The sequence below is a fragment of the Macrosteles quadrilineatus genome, unplaced genomic scaffold (genome assembly GCF_028750875.1).
Source record: "Macrosteles quadrilineatus isolate MER2022 unplaced genomic scaffold, UCM_ALF_1.0 Scaffold_4__1_contigs__length_99947679, whole genome shotgun sequence".
In the NCBI taxonomy this organism is placed as follows: domain Eukaryota; kingdom Metazoa; phylum Arthropoda; class Insecta; order Hemiptera; family Cicadellidae; genus Macrosteles; species Macrosteles quadrilineatus.
In genome coordinates this window covers 62,005,557-62,026,400 of record NW_026542597.1, presented here as the reverse complement: position 1 = coordinate 62,026,400, position 20,844 = coordinate 62,005,557, and the positions used below count along the sequence as shown (strand labels likewise).

At 36.4% G+C, this 20,844-nt stretch overlaps 1 protein-coding gene across 1 annotated transcript in view; it reads right to left on the bottom strand.

Moving 5' to 3' along the window:
• Window positions 1-523: 523 nt before the first annotated feature.
• Window positions 524-20,844, bottom strand: part of LOC128992975 (zinc finger protein 708-like) — a 51,772-nt gene continuing 31,451 nt past the window's right edge. Inside the window, exons 4-5 of the mRNA XM_054416723.1 lie at window positions 16,879-17,016; window positions 524-2,309 (exon numbers count right to left, since the gene is read on the bottom strand). Of these exons, the coding sequence (XP_054272698.1) occupies window positions 524-1,807 (1,284 nt within the window). The 5' untranslated portion in view covers window positions 1,808-2,309; window positions 16,879-17,016. The remainder of the gene's footprint in view (window positions 2,310-16,878; window positions 17,017-20,844) is intronic.

Genomic DNA, 20,844 nt, shown 5'->3' with positions numbered 1-20,844 from the left:
GCGAGTAAGCGTAGCGAACGAGCTAACCTGAAAACAAGTGAGTGCAGCGAACGATTTCCAATCTGAAGGTGAGTGAGCGTAGCGAACGAACTTCAACCAGGATGTGATTGAGCCATGCAAATACTTATGAAGTTAAGCGGGGCAAAGCCTGCGGGTACAGCTAGTTGTATATATAAAATTACAAGTACTGTAATGTAAATTTCAGTGTTATAAAAACAGATAGGTTTGTTTTGTAATTATTTAAATTTGTATCTACCATGTTTAAGTTTTCAAAGCAAGTTATATAAAATTTAAATTATTCAAAATCTTAATAAAATCAGAAATTAGGTACAGCTGAAGAACAGTTATTTTATCTTTTCTATCTCCTCGTAGGTACTCACTTTGATCGCCTTCTCACAGGCCTGAAACAAGCTGGATATTTGATTTAGGGTGTTGTTAAGGGAAGATGGCATCAAGTTGAATCCTTAGTTTTCTATTGAGGTAGAGTTTAGCAGGAATTAGGTTGCTGGCTAATAGAGTAGCTCTATAGAGGAATAAGATTTTTTCTCACTTTGTCAGTCAGGGTTACAGGTTCAGGACCACCAATCACGTACATTGCTCTTCTGTGAACCAATGTATGATGAATCTTCATATAGCCGTTGGTTTGGAAAGATTTTCCACATATATTACACTTATAAGGTCGCTCTCCTGTGTGAACCAATATAATATGATTCTTCATACTGCTGCTGGTTTTGAAGGATTTTCCACATATAGTGCACTTATGACATCGCTCTCCCATGTGAACCAATGTATGAAGCTTCATTTTATTCTTGGTTTTGAAGGATTTTCCACATATTGTGCACTTATAAGGTCTTTCTTTAGTGTGAACCAATGTATGTCGCTTCATATATATTTTGCTTTTAAAGGATTTTCCACATATAGTACACTTATGAGGTTGCTCTCCCATGTGAACTAATGTATGATTCTTCATGTGTCTGCTGGTTTGGAAAGATTTTCCACATATAGTGCACTTATGAGGTCGCTCTCCCGTGTGAACCAATATATGATTCTTCATAATGCTGCTGGTTTTGAAGGATTTTCCACATATAGTGCACTTATGAGGTCGCTCTCCCATGTGAACCGTTGTACGATGAATCTTCAAATAGCTGTTGGTTTGGAAAGATTTTCCACATACATTACACTTATAAGGTCGCTCTCCCATGTGAACCATTGTATGATGGTTCTTCATACTGCTGCTGGTTTTGAAGGATTTTCCACATATAGTACACTTATGAGGTCGCTCTCCCATGTGAACCAATGTATGAAGCTTCATTTCATTCTTGGTTTTGAAGGATTTTCCACATATAGTGCACTTATAAGGTCTTTCTTTAGTGTGAACCAATGTATGTCGCTTCATATATATTTTGCTTTTAAAGGATTTTCCACATATAGTACACTTATGAGGTCGCTCTCCCATGTGAACCAATGTATGATTCTTCATGTGGCTGCCGGTTTGGAAAGATTTTCCACATAAAGTGCACTTATGAGGTCGCTTTCCAATGTGAACTGTTGTATGATGAGTCTTCATATAGCTGTTAGTTTGGAAAGATTTTCCACATATTGTGCACTTATAAGGACACTTCCCAGAATGTGTCAACAAATGACACTTCACTTGATGTAGCTGAATAAATGTTTTATCACAAGTCAAACATCTAAAGGGACGCTCGCCCGTGTGTAAGTATATATGACACTTCATTGATGATATAGTTGAAAACATTTTTCTACATATTGGACACTTATTTGTAAGATTTTTAGTGATATTAAACATTTTTTTTTATTCTGATTTCTGACAAGCTAGTAACTGATTGGAGTTTGTCGATTGGCTTTGCATTTTTATCTAAATATATGCCTTGTTTTGTAGGATTTGTTAAATGTTGAACAGTTATTATATATATGTATCAATAACATTTCATCAACCCTTGTTCAAATATTATTTGTATTATAATTATCAAACAACATAGCCTACTCGAGGCAATTTGCTTTTTTGTCTTGACTTTGATGTACCATCAAGTTAAATTAGCTTATTTAAGAAAACTTTGCTTCTATATTTCATGTAGTTTTCTAATAATATTGCATCAGCCATGTAAAAGTTATGTATAAATTGAATTTTAAGTTTTACATAGTGAACTTACTTTCATTGTGTAGTACTTTTATTGTAGTAACAACTTTTTTTAGCTGCCGTTTAATGTATTTAAATAGCAGATTATGTCAATTATCTTTCTTGCAACATGAATAAAAGTTCCTTTTCCTCTTCAAATCGACTGCCTATTCTGAAAAAAGACCATTTTTATTAAATACTAGCTGTAACCTGCGGGCTTTGCCCCGTTTAACTTCTTAATTTTCAAGATTATCTCGTTCGCATGGCTCAATCACGTCCTGGTTGAAGTTTGTTCGCTACGCTCACTCACCTTTAGGTTGGATCTCGTTCGCTACGCTCACTCACCTTTAGGTTGGAGCTCGTTCGCTGCGCTCACTTGCCTTCAGGTTAGCTCGTTCGCTACGCTAACTCGCCTCCAGGTTGAAGTTCATTTTTATTAAATATATACATAGATTAAAACATTTAGGTGGACTAGTTTTTTAAATTTAATTTCAAAATCATTTTCCTGGTTCAACACAGTCTTTCATGTCACCTTCAGGTTGGGGAAAAAACCACAGATCCAACATGACCGGAAATGCAACATCAGTTACACTTTGGTCTTTGACACCGCACAAAAGACATTCAGTCATGGTATATATCATGGAATACCGAAACTGGGTATTTTCTTTAGATACCGATCAGGTATCGCTTGATTCGATACCGAGACCGATACAACTGGTATAAAAATAAAAATAGTCCCAATGTCCCTATTTGCACTGAGACCAAGAGCTACAACTTGTCTTAGATGTCAGCCATTTTAAACAAAAACAATATTGTTACAATACGGCACAAAATAAAAACGGGCCTTGTGGCCTTTACTTTGACTGAGTAAATAAATAATATTCCATTTAAAAATAGGCTTATTGCATGCCTGACCATCTCATTTTCAAGTCACTGAAATTTAGTTTAACCAACTGACAGACACCTTGTATTTTTTACCATGACTGACGGCTAATATTAACAACAATTAATAAGAATACTTCATATCTACAGGGAGCGGCAAAATAATCTGACGGTTTTCTTTGCCGCCCTGTCGAGCAAATGAGTGGCGTAGGGTGGTGGGAATAGGGGCGTTACAAAGCCAACGTGTGAGCATTTTTAGTAGCCATGGAGCCGTGGGATAGCTGAGCACCATGTATTTGTAGTAGAAGTGTTTTTAAAAGTGGAAATTCCTGTGTAGCTGTTAAGTACACGTTTCAATGTGGGTCCAAGGGGAAAAGTCCCAACTCAAAAAACCATTTTGCAGTGAGTAGGTAACTTCAGAGCTACTAGTTCAGTATTGAAAAAAGCCAACAGGCTGTCCAAGTCCAAGGTCAGCCCGGACGCTAGAGAACGCTGAGAGAGTGAGAGAAGCTGTGGAAGTTAGTCCTCAATGGTCTAAACGTTAATAATCTGCAGCTCTGTACTTGTCTGGCCGCTCGGTAGAAGAGTATTACAATACGACCTGCATTTCCAATCATACAAAATGGCAATTGTGCAACAGTTGAAACCCAGAGATGCAATGCGCATCTCTTTTTCAGAACAAGTAGTGATTGATTTTCTTACACGTAACAACATTTTCATTACGAGCGACGAATCACACTTTGAACCACAACATACAGTCTTCCTCACTCTCTTTAGTTTCACACCGAACTAGTAGCTCTAAAGTTACCCACCCACAGCAAAATGGTGTTTCGACTTGGGACTTTTCTTCTTTGACCCACATTGAAACGTGTACTGAACAGCTACACAGGAATTTCCACTTTTAAAAACACTTCTACTACAAATACATGTTGCTCAGCTATCCCACGGCTCCATGGCTACTAAAAATGCTCACACGTTGGCTTTGTAATGCCCCTATTCCCACCACCCTACGCCACTCATTCGCTCGACAGGGCGGCAAAGAAAACCGTCAGATTATTTTGCCGCTCCCTGTATATGAATTAATTTGTATATTGTGAAAAATTATGTTAGCATAAGTTTAATTTTAACAGAAGCACGAAAACTGTTACAAATAAAACTACAAAACTACATTTGACAATGTAAGAGATGACAAAATAAGAGACACAATGACAGGATGATGGACCGGCGATTGGAACAACCACATTTACCCGCAATGACTAGTGGATAGTAATTGGAGAAAATAAATTATGTATAATCCTTGACTTTGTCCTCCATCCTTCTTATAACTCTGTATATGGTTCCATTGCTGTATTTCAAAGTGATTAGACTTGTACACCATTTAATTGGCAGTTAATTTCCATCGTCTGATGATAAACCTAAGTTTTTACAGCTGTATTCCTAAAATTTATTTTACAAAACATTGCCCGAACCAAGAGGGGGCAAAACAGCTAGTAATATTATATTTTAGACCAGTGGGCTCAGACTGCTGAAACCCAACCTTCCCCGTGTAAGATTTGCATGTACAGTAAAAGTTATGTTTAGTTAATGGTTTTATACAACAGGAGCAGAGAGGAAATAAATGTTCTAGGAAGTGGGAGGCAGCATTGAGTGCACACACCACACCAACTATCGATCTCAAGTGATAGATTCATTATTATTACCTTACCACATTTATTGTCCTCATTGTGTTCACAGGGGTTTGCGTAGGTCTGGTGCCTAACCTTATCAGTTAGGCATAGCTTTCTACGATATTGGTTTATTGTTGAAAATAAGAAATTGATAGTAAAAATGAGTGTGTTTCTAGCTCTTTCAAATACAGTAGCCTTTTTATTAACATAAGTAGTGCCATTATATTCCGTCATAAATAACTCCTAATCCTAATATTTTGTGTTAAAGTGATAAATCAAGCAGCTGTTTGATATGATATTGCATTGGTTATACATCTTACTAATATTATAAATGTGAAAGTTTGTGTGTTTGTTTGTTTGAAGTTCAATCACGCATTAACCACTGGACGGATTGGGCTGAAATTTGGCATGATGATAGCTCACATTCCCGATTAACATATGGCATATTCTTATCTCAAAAATCCTTTAGGGCTCTGCCCCAGTGGCTCTGTAGTTCCCCATGTTAACCTTATGAGTATTCATATTTAAAGGGAATTAAAGAATTGAGATTCGGGACCACGTAAGTTTGCAGTTGGTGGCAGCCAATCACAAGACAAGGCTAGTGCGACGTTGCCACATCGCCCGTTGACAACACTAATTAAAATATACTGAGCAATATTTTCAAATCAGCTGGTATTATTAGATTTGGCAACACCGCACGGTTCTCATTGGTTCATTCAAAACCATATGGTAAATAGGCTCCTCCCTCAACTGCAAACTTGCGTGGTCCCGACTGTAGTCAGCTGTTTCAACTATAAAAGTTGGTTCTATCGTTCTATGATATGCAAAAGCATTAAAAAGTTATAATATTTACCAACAGGGTGCAGCACTATATTTTTTTTGCACAGCTAATTTGACCTAAGCAGCAAAAAATAACTGTGATACACAATGAGAACTAACTGTCAAAGTAGGATTGTTTACAGTTATGTTAATTTGTTTAATTTCATGAATAATTTGCGACATTATGCAAATTTTGTATTAATTTATTTTTCTCTATTGTTTAGGGGAAGTGGTAGAACATTAGGGCTATGGTAGATGTGTAATACCATAGAATACTGTAAATTTAAAGAAGCAAATTTTATCAAACTATGTCCTCCCTCATTGCAAACGCAAAGCTTGAGTGCAACTGCAATAAGCATTTTATACTGATATGCCAACCCCATACTAAGGACGGGTACTCTGCTAGTCCATCTATATAGCCTATCTTATTATTATCCTACTATTCCTACTAATATTATAAGTGAAAAAGTTTGGATGTATGTATGTATATTTGTAACAAGTAAACGTGAAAAATACTGGTCGGATTGGGCTGAAATTTGGGGTGATGGTAGCTCACATTCCCGATTAACATATAGGCATATTGTAATCTCAAAACTCCTTTCAGGCTCTGCCCCAGTGGCTCTAGAGTTTCCCATGTTAATCTTATGGGTATTCACATTTAAAAGAAATTAATTTTGTCAGCTGATTCGACCAAACAAGTTGGTTCTATGATACTCAATAGCATTAAAAAGTGATAAGGTTCACAATGAGAACTGTCAAAGTAGGATAAAGTAATGTTTATGTTTTTAATTTAATACATAACAAGAGGTTCTACCCCCGAATTCACGGATGTACAGAAGCGACCATTAAATTATTTTATTCAACTTTGACTTTATATTTCATTTAAAGGGCCCAAGTTCGAGGAATTCTCATCTGAAAGGATGTTAAAAGCAGTGGAACCTTCATACCTTACGTCCTAAGGTGGCCGAGGTGGGTACGGTTGTACCTGAACTCGCCGCTCTTTTTCAATACTTTTCAATGAAATAGCGACCTGTTAAAGATCGGTGACAACCTTTTAGAACGAACAACATACATGGTTTGTTAGTCTCATATTCATCGTGTTTCGAAAACCTTTAATCACTCACTTGTATCAAACAGTTAGAAATAGCTTCAGCTTCACTGTTAATTCACCGCACCTCTTTTAAGGACATAAAAGTAAATAATAAAATAAGTAAACAAAAATGTAAACAAACAAACTATATTGTCAATTGCATTGGCTAGCTGTTGTTCACTAAATTATTCGAATAGCGTTAACTTCAAAACATGCAAGGCGTAGCCCTTTGAAAATCAGCCTGTGGGGCAGAGCCCACAGGAAATTCGTCCATATCAATACTTTTCGGCAAATCTACACACTCTAAGCTTCATTTTGATGTGCCATATGCCTATATTTTTATTTGTTAAATGACCTTAACCGTTTACATAAAATTTGATTGTATCACTTTAATAATATAATAGATTTGTGATATTGTGTGAATGTTTGATAATTTACTTTTTTATATTGTTTAGGTGCAGTGATAGAACAGAAAGGCTATGGTAGATTTAGTAATACTAATTGTATATACTATACTATATCTGTAATACTATAGCATATGTAAATATATTGAACGAAATTCTCTCAAGCCTTATCCTCCCCCATTGCAAACGCAAAACTAGAGTACGTATAAAACTGCAATAAGCACTTAGCATTTTATACTTATACGCCACCCCCGTACGAAGAACGGGTACTCTGCTAGTCTATCTACATATATAATCACATTGTTAACTTCACATAGCTTTGTATAGGACGTAAGAGGCAGTTCCCTCCACGTATCTCACTTTTGGTCTTAATTCACATTTAGTTACAACCGCATTAGTTTAGTTCTAGCAATTTATTTCACCATAGTTCAATTATACAGTCCACTAATATCATTTGTTAATTTCTACATCAATAAAATCATAGTTCATTTCAAAAAGTGTTAGGTTTTTTAGTATTACCAAAACATTGGCGCACATCACGTGCCGCAACATGGTCCATCGAGCCGCGATTATTTATCAGTGATCGCGTGGAACAATTGTACCGTAAGCATTATAGTTTCGTCATCAGAACGTGTCGAACCGTCTCTGTCGCGATTTCAGTGAACTCAAGTCTTCAAGTGACTCAGTGTCCATTGATTGGATTTACACAGCTGCAGCACCGTAAGTCACTCCCAACCTCATCACGTTCAGTTTCAAACAACATTCATCCTTTTACAAGCCTCTTTGCACACACAAAATATGACAGAACATCAGTTAAAAACATTATGCCAAAAGCGAGGACAGACCAAAGCCAAACTTACTAGAGATTTAAAAAGTATGAAGATGCAATAGAAGATAATGACGTGTCCCAATTAAAAATAAGACTAGCCCTATTTCAGCCTCTTTTACAAGAATTTGAACAGATACGAGGAGACATAGAGCTTCTTGATACTGAATCAGATCACGAAGCTGAAAGAGAATCGTTTGAAAACATTTATTCTGAATTGATTGCCCAAGCAGAAGCTCTCCTCACCGACAACCAACCAATTTCAACCCCATCTAGTTCTGTAGTTTCTAATAACTCATCAATGTCAAAGTGCCTACTACTACTATAACACTCCCCACATGTGGTGGGAAATACAAGGAGTGGACATCGTTTCAAGAAATATTTAATTCTCTCGTCCGTGACAACTCCTCACTAACAGATACACAAAAGTTTCATTACCTCAAAACATCACTTCACGGTCCAGCTATCAGTGTCCTGATAGTAACGATTTGAAAACAAAAGAATCCTCATCAACAATCACATAGCTTCTCTATACAATATCAACAAAATTGAAAGGTAGTCTGGATTAGAGTAAGATCATTAATATATTCTGTAAACAAGCATTTACGTGCTCTAGAAAAACTAGGTCAACCAGTGCAAAGTTAGGATACTTTGTTGATATTTACAATGACCAAGAAGCTTGCCCACCCTACGCTTAGACTTCGGGAGAGCCACATTGTATGGTCAGATGTACCAACATTCTCAGATTTCATCACATTCCAAAAAATCTAGATGTCAAAAATTAGAAGCAATCGACTTGAATCATAGCGATCAATTCAATAGTTTATATAGTCATAAAAACAAAATTCTACATCACAATAGACATAACACCTTAAGCAATAGTCATAGAAAGCAGTCAAGTTTCTGTTAATATTGTCACATCAAGTTAACTACCAGACGTTTCGCTCTTACTCCGAAGTGGATTCCTCTGCTACTCAACTGCAACAATCTTAAAATGTCTAACAGTGAAATTGAACAGACAAAGCAGTTAGCGCAAAAAGAAAAGAAAACAACATTCAAATAAAACTAAAGATTGATAACATTCTAACTTAACTATACTTTCACATTTTCTAAACCCAAGTAAGATATTGGCAATAATTTATGAAAACGATTTGTTTCAGGTGAATGGCGCAACAGCATCAGAATGTGACATTTTGACATCAAATGGAGTTGTTCACAAAATTGACAAAGTATTACTACCAGAAGACAACAACGATGTTTGAGAAAATACAATGTGCATTAGTGAAGGCTCTTAAGTGTGTTACATATTTTAGAGAATATGGCTAGTTTATTATTTAAGACTTCAGTTGAAAAGTTAGACTAGTTTTGTTAAAATTAAATTATAATTGTACATCTTGTACTAAAGTTGTTGCTGCAATCCTAATTCTTACACCGGTCAGCAGGCCCACTTTTATAAACGGGCAGACTGGGCATATGCCCAGGGGCGCCGGAGGTTTGGGGGCGCTCACAGGGTGCCCCTCAACCATCGCCTGCCCGCACTAGGAAAAAAGGGGGGTACTGCTTTGGGTTTGCCCAGGGCTCCACTGACCCTTAACGCGGCCCTGCCGGTCAGTAAATGAAAACATACTTTTTTAAGTAATACAAATATGTTTTTCATCCAGTCATTTTAAAATGTAAATCATGAATTACCTGAATGAATATAATATAAACTACATAAGATTGGGAATAAAGTTTGGATGTAGTGGATGGAGAGAAGAGGCGAGGAGCGAGCTGGTCTAGTGGTAGATCTTGGGGCTTCGTTGCCCGAGTTCAAATCCTGCCAATTGCCAATGGATTTTATCTACTATGTGATAATGCCGCAACCCTCTGGGAGTATCCTGAAGTCATTTACAAAACAGTTCCGGGCTAGAACTGTCGTCCTAGGATGTGAAGGTTGGGCATAGGCATACAAAATAAAATTTAAGTGGATGTAAGGGAGGCTTTATAACTCTCGTTGTAGGTTATATTTTCAGTTTATTGAGCGAAGCTCTCATACGTAGACTTTTATGCATTTCGTAATACGCAAACTCCTCCTAGACGGCTGAATCAATCGTTTTCAAATTTTGGATGGTGATAAAGACCATATCGGTGAGTGCCAACATCTATATGGCGTTAAAAAAGTCTATCAGGAATCCGCCCCACTGGGTCTCAAAGTTTCAATGTAATCCTTATGGAAGCAGTATTTGACACATAAACAAAGACATATGATCAGCTGTTGACTTTTGAATGTAAAAGAAATAGCTGATAGCATTATTCCACAGATATAAGAACAGAAACGGTATGAATCATAAATATAATAAAATGATGACACTAGCTTGAGGTCCGTGACGTAGAAAGTGCTAAAGGAAGTACTAAAGGTGAGCAGTCTAGAGTGTAGAAACTGTTTATGACGATTAGATTTAGGTATCTGCATTCCTAAAATTCTATGGGAAGGGAGGAAAACGGGTTCGTGACGTAGGAAGTAGTGAAGGAAGTACTAAAGGTGAGCAGTCTGGAGTATGACGATTAGATTTAGGTATCTGCATTCCAAAAATTATAAGGGAAGGGAGGAAACGGGTCCGCGACGTAGGAAGTGATGAAGGAAGTAGTCAAGGCGAGCTGTCCGGAGTGTGGGAACTGCTTATGACCATTATATTAAGGTATTTGCAATCCTATGATGCTATGGGAAGGGAGGGAAACAGGTCCGTGACATAGGAAGTGGTGAAGGAAGTAGTCAAGGCGAGCTGTCCGGAGTGTGGGAACTGTTTATGACGATTATATTAAGGTATCTGCAATCATAAAATGCTATGGAAAGGGAGGTAAATAGGTCCGTGACGTAGGAAGTGGTGAAGGAAGTAGTAAATGCGAGCATTCCGGAGTGTGGGAACTGTTTATGACCATTAGATTAAGGTATTAGCAATCCTATGATGCTATGGGAAGGGAGGGAAACAGGTCCGTGACGTAGGAAGTGGTGAAGGAAGTAGTAAAGGCGAGCAGTCTGGAGTGTGGGAACTGTTTATGACGATTAGATTAAGGTATCTGCAATCATAAAATGCTGTGGGAAGGGAGGAAAACAGGTCCACGACGTAGGAAGTGGTGAAGGAAGTTGTCAAGGCAAGCTGTCCGGAGTGTGGGAACTGTTTATGACGATTAGATTAAGGTATCTGCAATCATAAACTGCTATGGAAAGTGATGAAAACCGGTCCACGATGTAGGAAATGGCTTAGTAAGTAGTAAAGTATAAGCATAGTGTGAAAACTATCTGTGGCAGTTAGATTGATGTATCTTTAATCCAAAAATGCTATGAGAAGGGAAGGAAACAAGTCTATGTCGTAGGAAATGGTGAAGGAAGGCTTGCAGTGCAGAGTGTGGGAACTGTCTTTGGCAATTACATTAATGTATCTGCAATCCTAAAATGCTATGGGAAGAGAGGGAAATAGCTCCACGACGTAGGGGGTGGTGAAGGAAGTAGTAAAGGTGAGCGTGTTGAGTGCGGGAATGGATTAATGTATCTGCAATGCTAAAACGCTATGGGAAGAGACTGTAGACTGTAGGTTAAAATAATTACGAAGCACGAATCGATACATATTTCGATACATGCAATCGTTTATAATAGAAATTTACAACTGAGTTGACAACAGCTGATTTTTACTCCATAGAGGATAAAAACTATTTTTACTTCCTAAAGAGTAAAAATGCTACTTTAGACCCGCAACGCATGCATTAAAAACGACTGGTATTACTGCAGTATGACCAAAACAATATAATATAAACCCTTGATGACTCCGCTCAATTTTGTGGATGCCTCTGCGCACGCCACCTAGTCTATTCATACTTTGTACCTGAGTCGATATAGTGCAGTAGGCCTATAATCAGCAGGTTTCCAGTTTGATCCTGATTACGCCTAAGTCATATGGTAAGCTTTTTGAAGGTCGAAACCGAACCCAAGTGTTCCTGATCATTGGTCTTTTAACACGTTCGCTACTGCAATGGTACGGAATTTTTCATTCACATGGACCTGCGACGGCCGATTTCCACCCATAGACTGCCGTTGCATGCGACGGCTAGTCACATTAAAATAGACTGCCGTCGCATATTTGCGTCAGGGTTTTAATGTTATTAAAATGCTTATATCTTTGTAACAGTCTATTTGTTTTTTAAGCAATTAACAATACTTGTCCTAGGTAATTTAATGTTACTGTTTTCCTAGAAGCTGAGTGGAATGCTATGTTAATCTCTATTCCGCTCTCTGCATTCCTCTCTCTGCTCTCCGCTTCCGCGCCTAGGAAAACCAAGCTTAAGGCCTCTTTTATGCACGACGTTTTTGGTCGGGCGAAATCGTCAGGGGGAATCGTTGTCCCTTTTATGCTTTTATGCAGTTTTTCCGCCGAGCGGAATATGCTAGTTTTTTATGATGCCCGCAGTGGGGGTAGTCATTGCTGCCAACTATGTTCATTTTTCCATAGTCATTAATCCAAGATGGATCCATGTTTATTGGTTTATACCCATTTGTGGCGTAAAGAAAAAAAGACGGCGGCGATGGAGGTGGGTTGTACAGTGTACACCCGGTGAATGAAAGTCTTAGGGTTGAAAGCAATGACAGTGTTGGCAGTACTGCAGGGTTGCCAATGAGATGGTGTGATTGCCATTTGTACAACAATTCCCATATCAATCCCGGGTATACCTTTGATACAAAAATTCCCATGTCAGTCTGGGGAATAAAGTAGTATTATTCCTACAAAACAGTAAGTTTGTATTATTCCGTGGATTTAAACAGAAATGTAATTCTAACGGAGTAATTTTTCCCCAATTACATCTCTTTATTTGTACTCTTCAATCAATTACAATGAATAATGATAATCTATTTATAATGAGGCGATTTCAATACTTTGGATGACAGAGGTAATGGAGACGGGCTGGACTTTCCAACCACGAGTTGCTCCAACTACCAAAAATGTTTGTTTCCCGCACAGCTTCTGTAACCTCAGGGCTTTATTGTTCGTTATTTAATAAAATAATTAGTTATGTTGTGAAGAGTATATTGTTTTTAATTTATATTTGAATAAATACAATAACATGTAATATTAATGTAATACTTATGTACAATCTTAGTGTATAAATATGTATTGTATTGTACCTGTTGTATTTGAAAAGAACAATAAAGAATTTTTCAATTCAATTCAAATTCAAAATTCAGAGCGTGGGGTAGGCAGGCAGCACTACGTTCCGCCCGACGGAAAACGCAGTTGCATAAAAGGGTTCCATTTGAACCTATGTAAAAACACGCTCCGACGAAACGCCGAAACTCGGCGCCGACGGAACGCTGAAACGCGACGGAGATTCCGTTGTGCATAAAAGGGTCCCATTTGACACCATGTTAAAACACTCATCGACGGAAAGTCCGATAGATTCTGATAGATTCCGACCGACGGAAAAGGCTGTGCATAAAAGAGGCCTAAGCAAGGAAGTATGATTTATCTATGCTATTTATCTCTTCAGCCACATTTTTTGGATCACTTAAAACAGTGCCGTTTTCCAGCCTATTGTATTATTGATTACCTTCCAGTATTGAGCAGAATCACCATTACAGTTATTAATTTTATTTGTTAGGTAATTATTTTTTGTTGTATCTATATCTGTTTGTAATTTCTCACAGAAACGATTGAAATAATTATTGAAAGTTAAGTCATAAGTTCTTTTTTATGTATAGCATACAATTGTTTACACTTATCTAATCTTTTAATCAGGTTTGAATTTATCCAGCGTCTGAAAGATTTTGCCTTATGTAGTCTGTTTTGTTTACGGCTTAACATAGAATTACTTGCGATAGACACTAGTTTTCCATTAAATATGTTGTAACTATAATTTACGTCATTTGTAATGAAACATTCTTCCCATATTTCACTTTCTAATTTTCTTTTCACCAAATCATAGTTCACAGTGTTTTGAAAATAGAAGAAGAAGAAGAAGAAGAAGAAAAAGCGTTTTATTTTCAAAATACCCAGTGCACAATACAAGTTAATTTGTCCCACGCAGGGGACGTGCCTACGCACTACAGCAATAACCTCTAGGTCGTCTGCCGGGTTGGCACGTCTAAAACTAAATCTAACAAAACAGTTATTGGATTCCTTTAAAATAAAAAAGTTAAGTTAAGAAATATAAATACAATCTAACCAGTTTCTCTAAATTCCTATAGTTTTATCGTTTTTTTTGTGTTGAGATGTTTGGATGATTAAATTTGTATGATATTTTTTTCAATTGTTAAATTCTTGTATTAAAATCCACCTGTATTGCCAGGCGTTTTTTTAAATAATTTACTAACACTCGCCAATCCCTGCCATTTAAAAAAATAATATAATCCCCTTCAGAAAGGACCCTTTTGTGTAAAAATGTTAATCTAAGATTACTTAAAATTGGACATATAGCGATGAAATATAATGTGGTTTCAATTTCGCCCATATTACAAAGAGAACAGAACTTATTTCCCGTTGACCAAGGTTTACCATTCAAATAGAAGCTTAACATAGAATTACTTGCAATAGACACTAGTTTTCCATTAAATATGTTGTAATTATAATTTACGTCATTTGTAATGAAACATTCTTCCCAGTTTTCACTTCCTATTCACTAAATCATAGTTCACAGTGTTTTGAAAATAGGATGAACTATCTTGCTCTTTTGATATAATGCTCTTATTTGAATAGTACATCTTTAAACCTAATAAACAGTGATCAGTTAATTATTGAATATATTTAAATTGGCATGTGTGATAAAAGTATGATCAACAAGCGTTTTAGAAGTGTTGGTAATTTTAGTTGGATTTTGTACAACAAATATAAAACTATGATTATTTAACAAGCTAAGGTAGTTCTGTACATTATATTATTTATACTTATGAAGTTAAGCGGGGCAAAGCCTGCGGGTACAGCTAGTTGTATATATAAAATTACAAGTACTGTAATGTAAATTTCAGTGTCATAAAAACAGATAGGTTTGTTTTGTAATTATTTAAATTTGTATCTACCATGTTTAAGTTTTCAAAGCAAGTTATATAAAATTTAAATTATTCAAAATCTTAATAAAACCAGAAATTAGGTACAGCTGAAGAACTGTTATTTTATCTTTTCTATCTCCTCATAGGTACTCACTTTGATCGCCTTCTCACAGGCCTAAAACAGGCTGGATATTTGATTTAGGGTGTTGTTAAGGGAAGATGGCATCAAGATGAATCCTTAGTTTTAGATTAGTTAGATTTTAGTTAGAGTTTAGCAGGAATTAGGTTGCTGGCTCTAGAGCATAGCTCTATAGAGGAATAAGATTTTTTCTCAATTTGTCAGTCAGGGTTCCAGGTTCAGAACCACCAATCACGTACATTGCTCTCCTGTGTGAACCAATGTATGAATCTTCATATAGCTGTTGGTTTGGAAAGATTTTCCACATATATTACACTTATAAGGTCGCTCTCCCATGTGAACCATTGTATGATGGTTCTTCATACTGCTGCTGGTTTTGAAGGATTTTCCACATACATTACACTTATAAGGTCGCTCTCCCATGTGAACCATTGTATGATGAGTCTTTAAAATACTGTTGGTTTGGAAGGATTTTCCACATACATTACACTTATAAGGTCGCACTCCCATGTGAACCAATGTATGAAGCTTCATTTTATCCTTGGTTTTGAAGGATTTTCCACATATTGTGCACTTATAAGGTCTTTCTTTAGTGTGAACCAATGTATGTCGCTTCATATATATTTTGCATTTAAAGGATTTTCCACATATAGTACACTTATGAGGTTGCTCTCCCATGTGAACTAATGTATGATTCTTCATGTGGCTGCTGGTTTGGAAAGATTTTCCACATATAGTGCACTTATGAGGTCGCTCTCCCGTGTGAACCAATATATGATTCTTCATAATGCTGCTGGTTTTGAAGGATTTTCCACATATAGTGCACTTATGAGGTCGCTCTCCCATGTGAACCGTTGTACGATGAATCTTCAAATAGCCGTTGGTTTGGAAAGATTTTCCACATACATTACACTTATAAGGTCGCTCTCCCATGTGAACCATTGTATGATGATTCTTCATACTGCTGCTGGTTTTGAAGGATTTTCCACATATAGTACACTTATGAGGTCGCTCTCCCATGTGAACCAATGTATGAAGCTTCATTTCATTCTTGGTTTTGAAGGATTTTCCACATATAGTGCACTTATAAGGTCTTTCTTTAGTGTGAACCAATGTATGTCGCTTCATATATATTTTGCTTTTAAAGGATTTTCCACATATAGTACACTTATGAGGTCGCTCTCCCATGTGAACCAATGTATGATTCTTCATGTGGCTCCTGGTTTGGAAAGATTTTCCACATAAAGTGCACTTATGAGGTCGCTTTCCAATGTGAACTGTTGTATGATGAGTCTTCATATAGCTGTTAGTTTGGAAAGATTTTCCACATATTGTGCACTTATAAGGACACTTCCCAGAATGTGTCAACAAATGACACTTCACTTGATGTAGCTGAATAAATGTTTTATCACAAGTCAAACATCTAAAGGGACGCTCGCCCGTGTGTAAGTATATATGACACTTCATTGATGATATAGTTGAAAACATTTTTCTACATATTGGACACTTATTTGTAAGATTTTTAGTGATATTAAACATTTTTTTTATTCTGATTTCTGACAAGCTAGTAACTGATTGGAGTTTGTCGATTGGCTTTGCATTTTTATCTAAATATATGCCTTGTTTTGTAGGATTTGTTAAATGTTGAACAGTTATTATATATATGTATCAATAACATTTCATCAACCCTTGCTCAAATATTATTTGTATTATAATTATCAAACAACATAGCCTACTTGAGGCAATTTGCTTTTTTGTCTTGACTTTGATGTACCATCAAGTTAAATTAGCTTATTTAAGAAAACTTTGCTTCTATATTTCATGTAGTTTTTTAATAATATTGCATCAGCCATGTAAAAGTTATGTATAAATTGAATTTTAAGTTTTACATAGTGAACTTACTTTCATTGTGTAGTACTTTTATTGTAGTAACAACTTTTTTTAGCTGCCGTTTAATGTATTTAAATAGCAGATTATGTCAATTATCTTTCTTGCAACATGAATAAAAGTTCCTTTTCCTCTTCAAATCGACTGCCTATTCTGAAAAAAGACCATTTTTATTAAATACTAGCTGTAACCCGCGGGCTTTGCCCCGTTTAACTTCTTAATTTTCAAGATTATCTCGTTCGCATGGCTCAATCACGTCCTGGTTGGAGCTCGTTCGCTACGCTAACTCGCCTCCAGGTTGAAGTTCATTTTTATTAAATATATACATAGATTAAAACATTTAGGTGGACTAGTTTTTTAAATTTAATTTCAAAATCATTTTCCTGGTTCAACACAGTCTTTCATGTCACCTTCAGGTTGGGGAAAAAACCACAGATCCAACATGACCGGAAATGCAACATCAGTTACACTTTGGTCTTTGACACCGCACAAAAGACATTCAGTCATGGTATATATCATGGAATACCGAAACTGGGTATTTTCTTTAGATACCGATCAGGTATCGCTTGATTCGATACCGAGACCGATACAACTGGTATAAAAATAAAAATAGTCCCAATGTCCCTATTTGCACTGAGACCAAGAGCTACAACTTGTCTTAGATGTCAGCCATTTTAAACAAAAACAATATTGTTACAATACGGCACAAAATAAAAACGGGCCTTGTGGCCTTTACTTTGACTGAGTAAATAAATAATATTCCATTTAAAAATAGGCTTATTGCATGCCTGACCATCTCATTTTCAAGTCACTGAAATTTAGTTTAACCAACTGACAGACACCTTGTATTTTTTACCATGACTGACGGCTAATATTAACAACAATTAACAAGAATACTTCATATCTATATGAATTAATTTGTATATTGTGAAAAATTATGTTAGCATAAGTTTAATTTTAACAGAAGCACGAAAACTGTTACAAATAAAACTACAAAACTACATTTGACAATGTAAGAGATGACAAAATAAGAGACACAATGACAGGATGATGGACCGGCGATTGGAACAACCACATTTACCCGCAATGACTAGTGGATAGTAATTGGAGAAAATAAATTATGTATAATCCTTGACTTTGTCCTCCATCCTTCTTATAACAGGGTGTCCACAGAAATTTTGTCATTAATTTCCCTGACTTTCCATGACTATCCATGACCATTAACCATTGATTTCCATGACTCACGAACTTTACTAACAAATTATAATATACCGTAAACACACAAATTATAATACTGCCTAGATAGAAAATACTAAAATATGTATTAACAGATAACAATGGCGTACAACAGGTACAACAATGAACTAAATAGGCCTACAAACTCAAAACCCATAAACTAAGACAACTGTATAAATTGAATTGTCGTACATTTGTGAAAAATTCGGAAAAATGTTACAATAGTCGGGGTTACGGCCCACTAGATCATTGAAAGGACCTCTGAAATCCATCCATCATTGGGGATTTCCATGGCTCTCCATGACCTTTTGCCTATTTCCATGACTTTCAATGACCAGAATTTTTTTCCATGACTTTCCATGACTATCCCTGACTTTCCAGAATGTGGACACCCTGTATAACTCTGTATATGGTTCCATTGCTGTATTTCAAAGTGATTAGACTTGTACACCATTTAATTGGCAGTTAATTTCCGTCGTCTGAGTTTTTACAGCTGTATTTCTAAAATTTATTTTACAAAACATTACCCGAACCAAGAGGTGGCAAAACAGCTAGTAATATTATATTTTAGAACAGTGGGTTCAGACTGCTGAAACCTAACCTTCTCGGCATGTACTGTACAAGTTATGTTTAGTCAATGGTTTAATACAATAGGAGCCGAGAGCAAATGAATGTTCTAGGAAGTGGGAGGCAGCATTGAGTGCACACACCACACCAACTATCGATCTCAAAGTGATAAGATTCATTATTATTACCTTACCACATTTATTGTCCCCATTGTGTTCACGGGGGTGTGCGTAGGTAGCTGGTGTCTAACCCAATCAGTCTCCTATCAAGGTAGGATTGTTTAAAGTAATGTTTATGTTTTTAATTTAATACATAATTTGTGATATTGTGTGAATGATTTACTTTTTTATATTGTTTATGTGCAGTGATAGAACAGAAAGGCTATGGTAGATTAGTAATACTATATTGAATATACTATACAGTAATATATACAGTATGTAATACTATAGCATACTGTAAATATAAAGAATCAAATTCTCACAAGCCTTATCCTCCCCCATTGCAAACGCAAAGCTAGAGTATAACTGCAATAAGCACTTAGCATTTTATACTTATACGCCACCCCCGTACGAAGAACGGGTACTCTGCTAGTCTATCTATATATATAATCACATTGTTAACTTCACATAGCTTTGTATAGGACGTAAGAGGCAGTTCCCTCCACGTACCTCACTTTTGGTCTTAATTCACATTTAGTTACAACCGCATTAGTTTAGTTCTAGCAATTTATTTCACCATAGTTCAATTATATTGTCCACTAATATCATTTGTTAATTTCTACATCAATAAAATCATTGTTCATTTCAAAAAGTGTTAGGTTTTTTAGTACAGTTGAACCTTGTTTGTACGAACCTCAATAAAACGAATTCCTCGATAAGACGATTTTTTTTTATCCCCTTGACACTTTCATATAGGTTAATGCTAAAAACACCTCTATACAACGTAGTAATTAAGTTAAAACCCTCCATAAGACGAATTTGTTTGTGACATGGGCTAGGACTGATTAACCTCTATACAACGAATATTCTTAGCACAAAACCTCTACAAGACAAACGTGACCTCTATAAGACAAATGTATCATAATCTTAACATCCATAGTTAACGTGGCCATACGACCCGCTACAATCGGCCAGGGGACGCCTAAATGTCCCGCTTTGTAGGTCAGGCGTTTGAAATATTATATATGGAATATGAAATTTCGCCTTTCCACACTAATGTTTAGTTCGTGGAAGAATACTTGTTAGTAATTTTAAGGAAAACTAAAGGAAACCAACGTATTAACCTATTTGGTTAACTGTACAATTAGCATGTCATCGTTCATCGATCCTCGAGCGCGTGAACTCAACTATCTATACTATACTCGTCAAAGATTGGCACTAGTACAATTTAATTCTGCGAGAGTGTTAAAGTGCTGTAGGCTACTACGGCCTCAAAAGACGCAGGTTGTCACTGTTGTCAGTAAATTAAACTGTCAAGTTGTTTACAGTACCTTAACCTCTCTTTTCTGTTCTGTTCTTTGTGATGTTCCAATCCAGAGAGCTGAAACCCTACTGGACAGAGAGAGATTTGTTTGAGATTTGATTATTGTACTGTTCAATTGTGCATTAGATAATGACCAAACGGAAATGCACATTTCCGGTTACAAGCGAAATATCCGTTTATTTAAACTTAAGTTTGAGACGAACAAAAGTGATGTGACCCGCCATTTGTAAATTTGCGTCCTTTGCTCAGTTCCCGCTGTTTATGTGCACTTAATGAAGCTATCCACTTTTGAGGAGATTTCTAAGTAAAGATATGTTCCGTTCAATAAACTTACAAATAGGTTAAATATAATAAAAACTCGGAGGAGTCGGCTGGGCGTGGCGAGGGGGTGAAGGGGGGAGATACTGGCGCGTGCGAGTCCGAGCGCTTGTAAAACTATCTTAGTGTGCGTGCCTGATCTACCGAGCGTTTTACATGGCTTTAAAGGTACATGAACCAGGTTATCTCCAACTTACATAGCCAAACCAAACTCAGGGTGTCTACTACATTCTGGATAAAAAATTCATGGACAATTCCCGTACATTTAAGGACACTTTGTCGTAACCTTTGTCGGTGTCATTAGGTCTTTCGAATAATTTTCCTGATTTGTCAAACTGTATTAATCTTGTTATTTACTGTAGTTGTACCAGAGAGAAC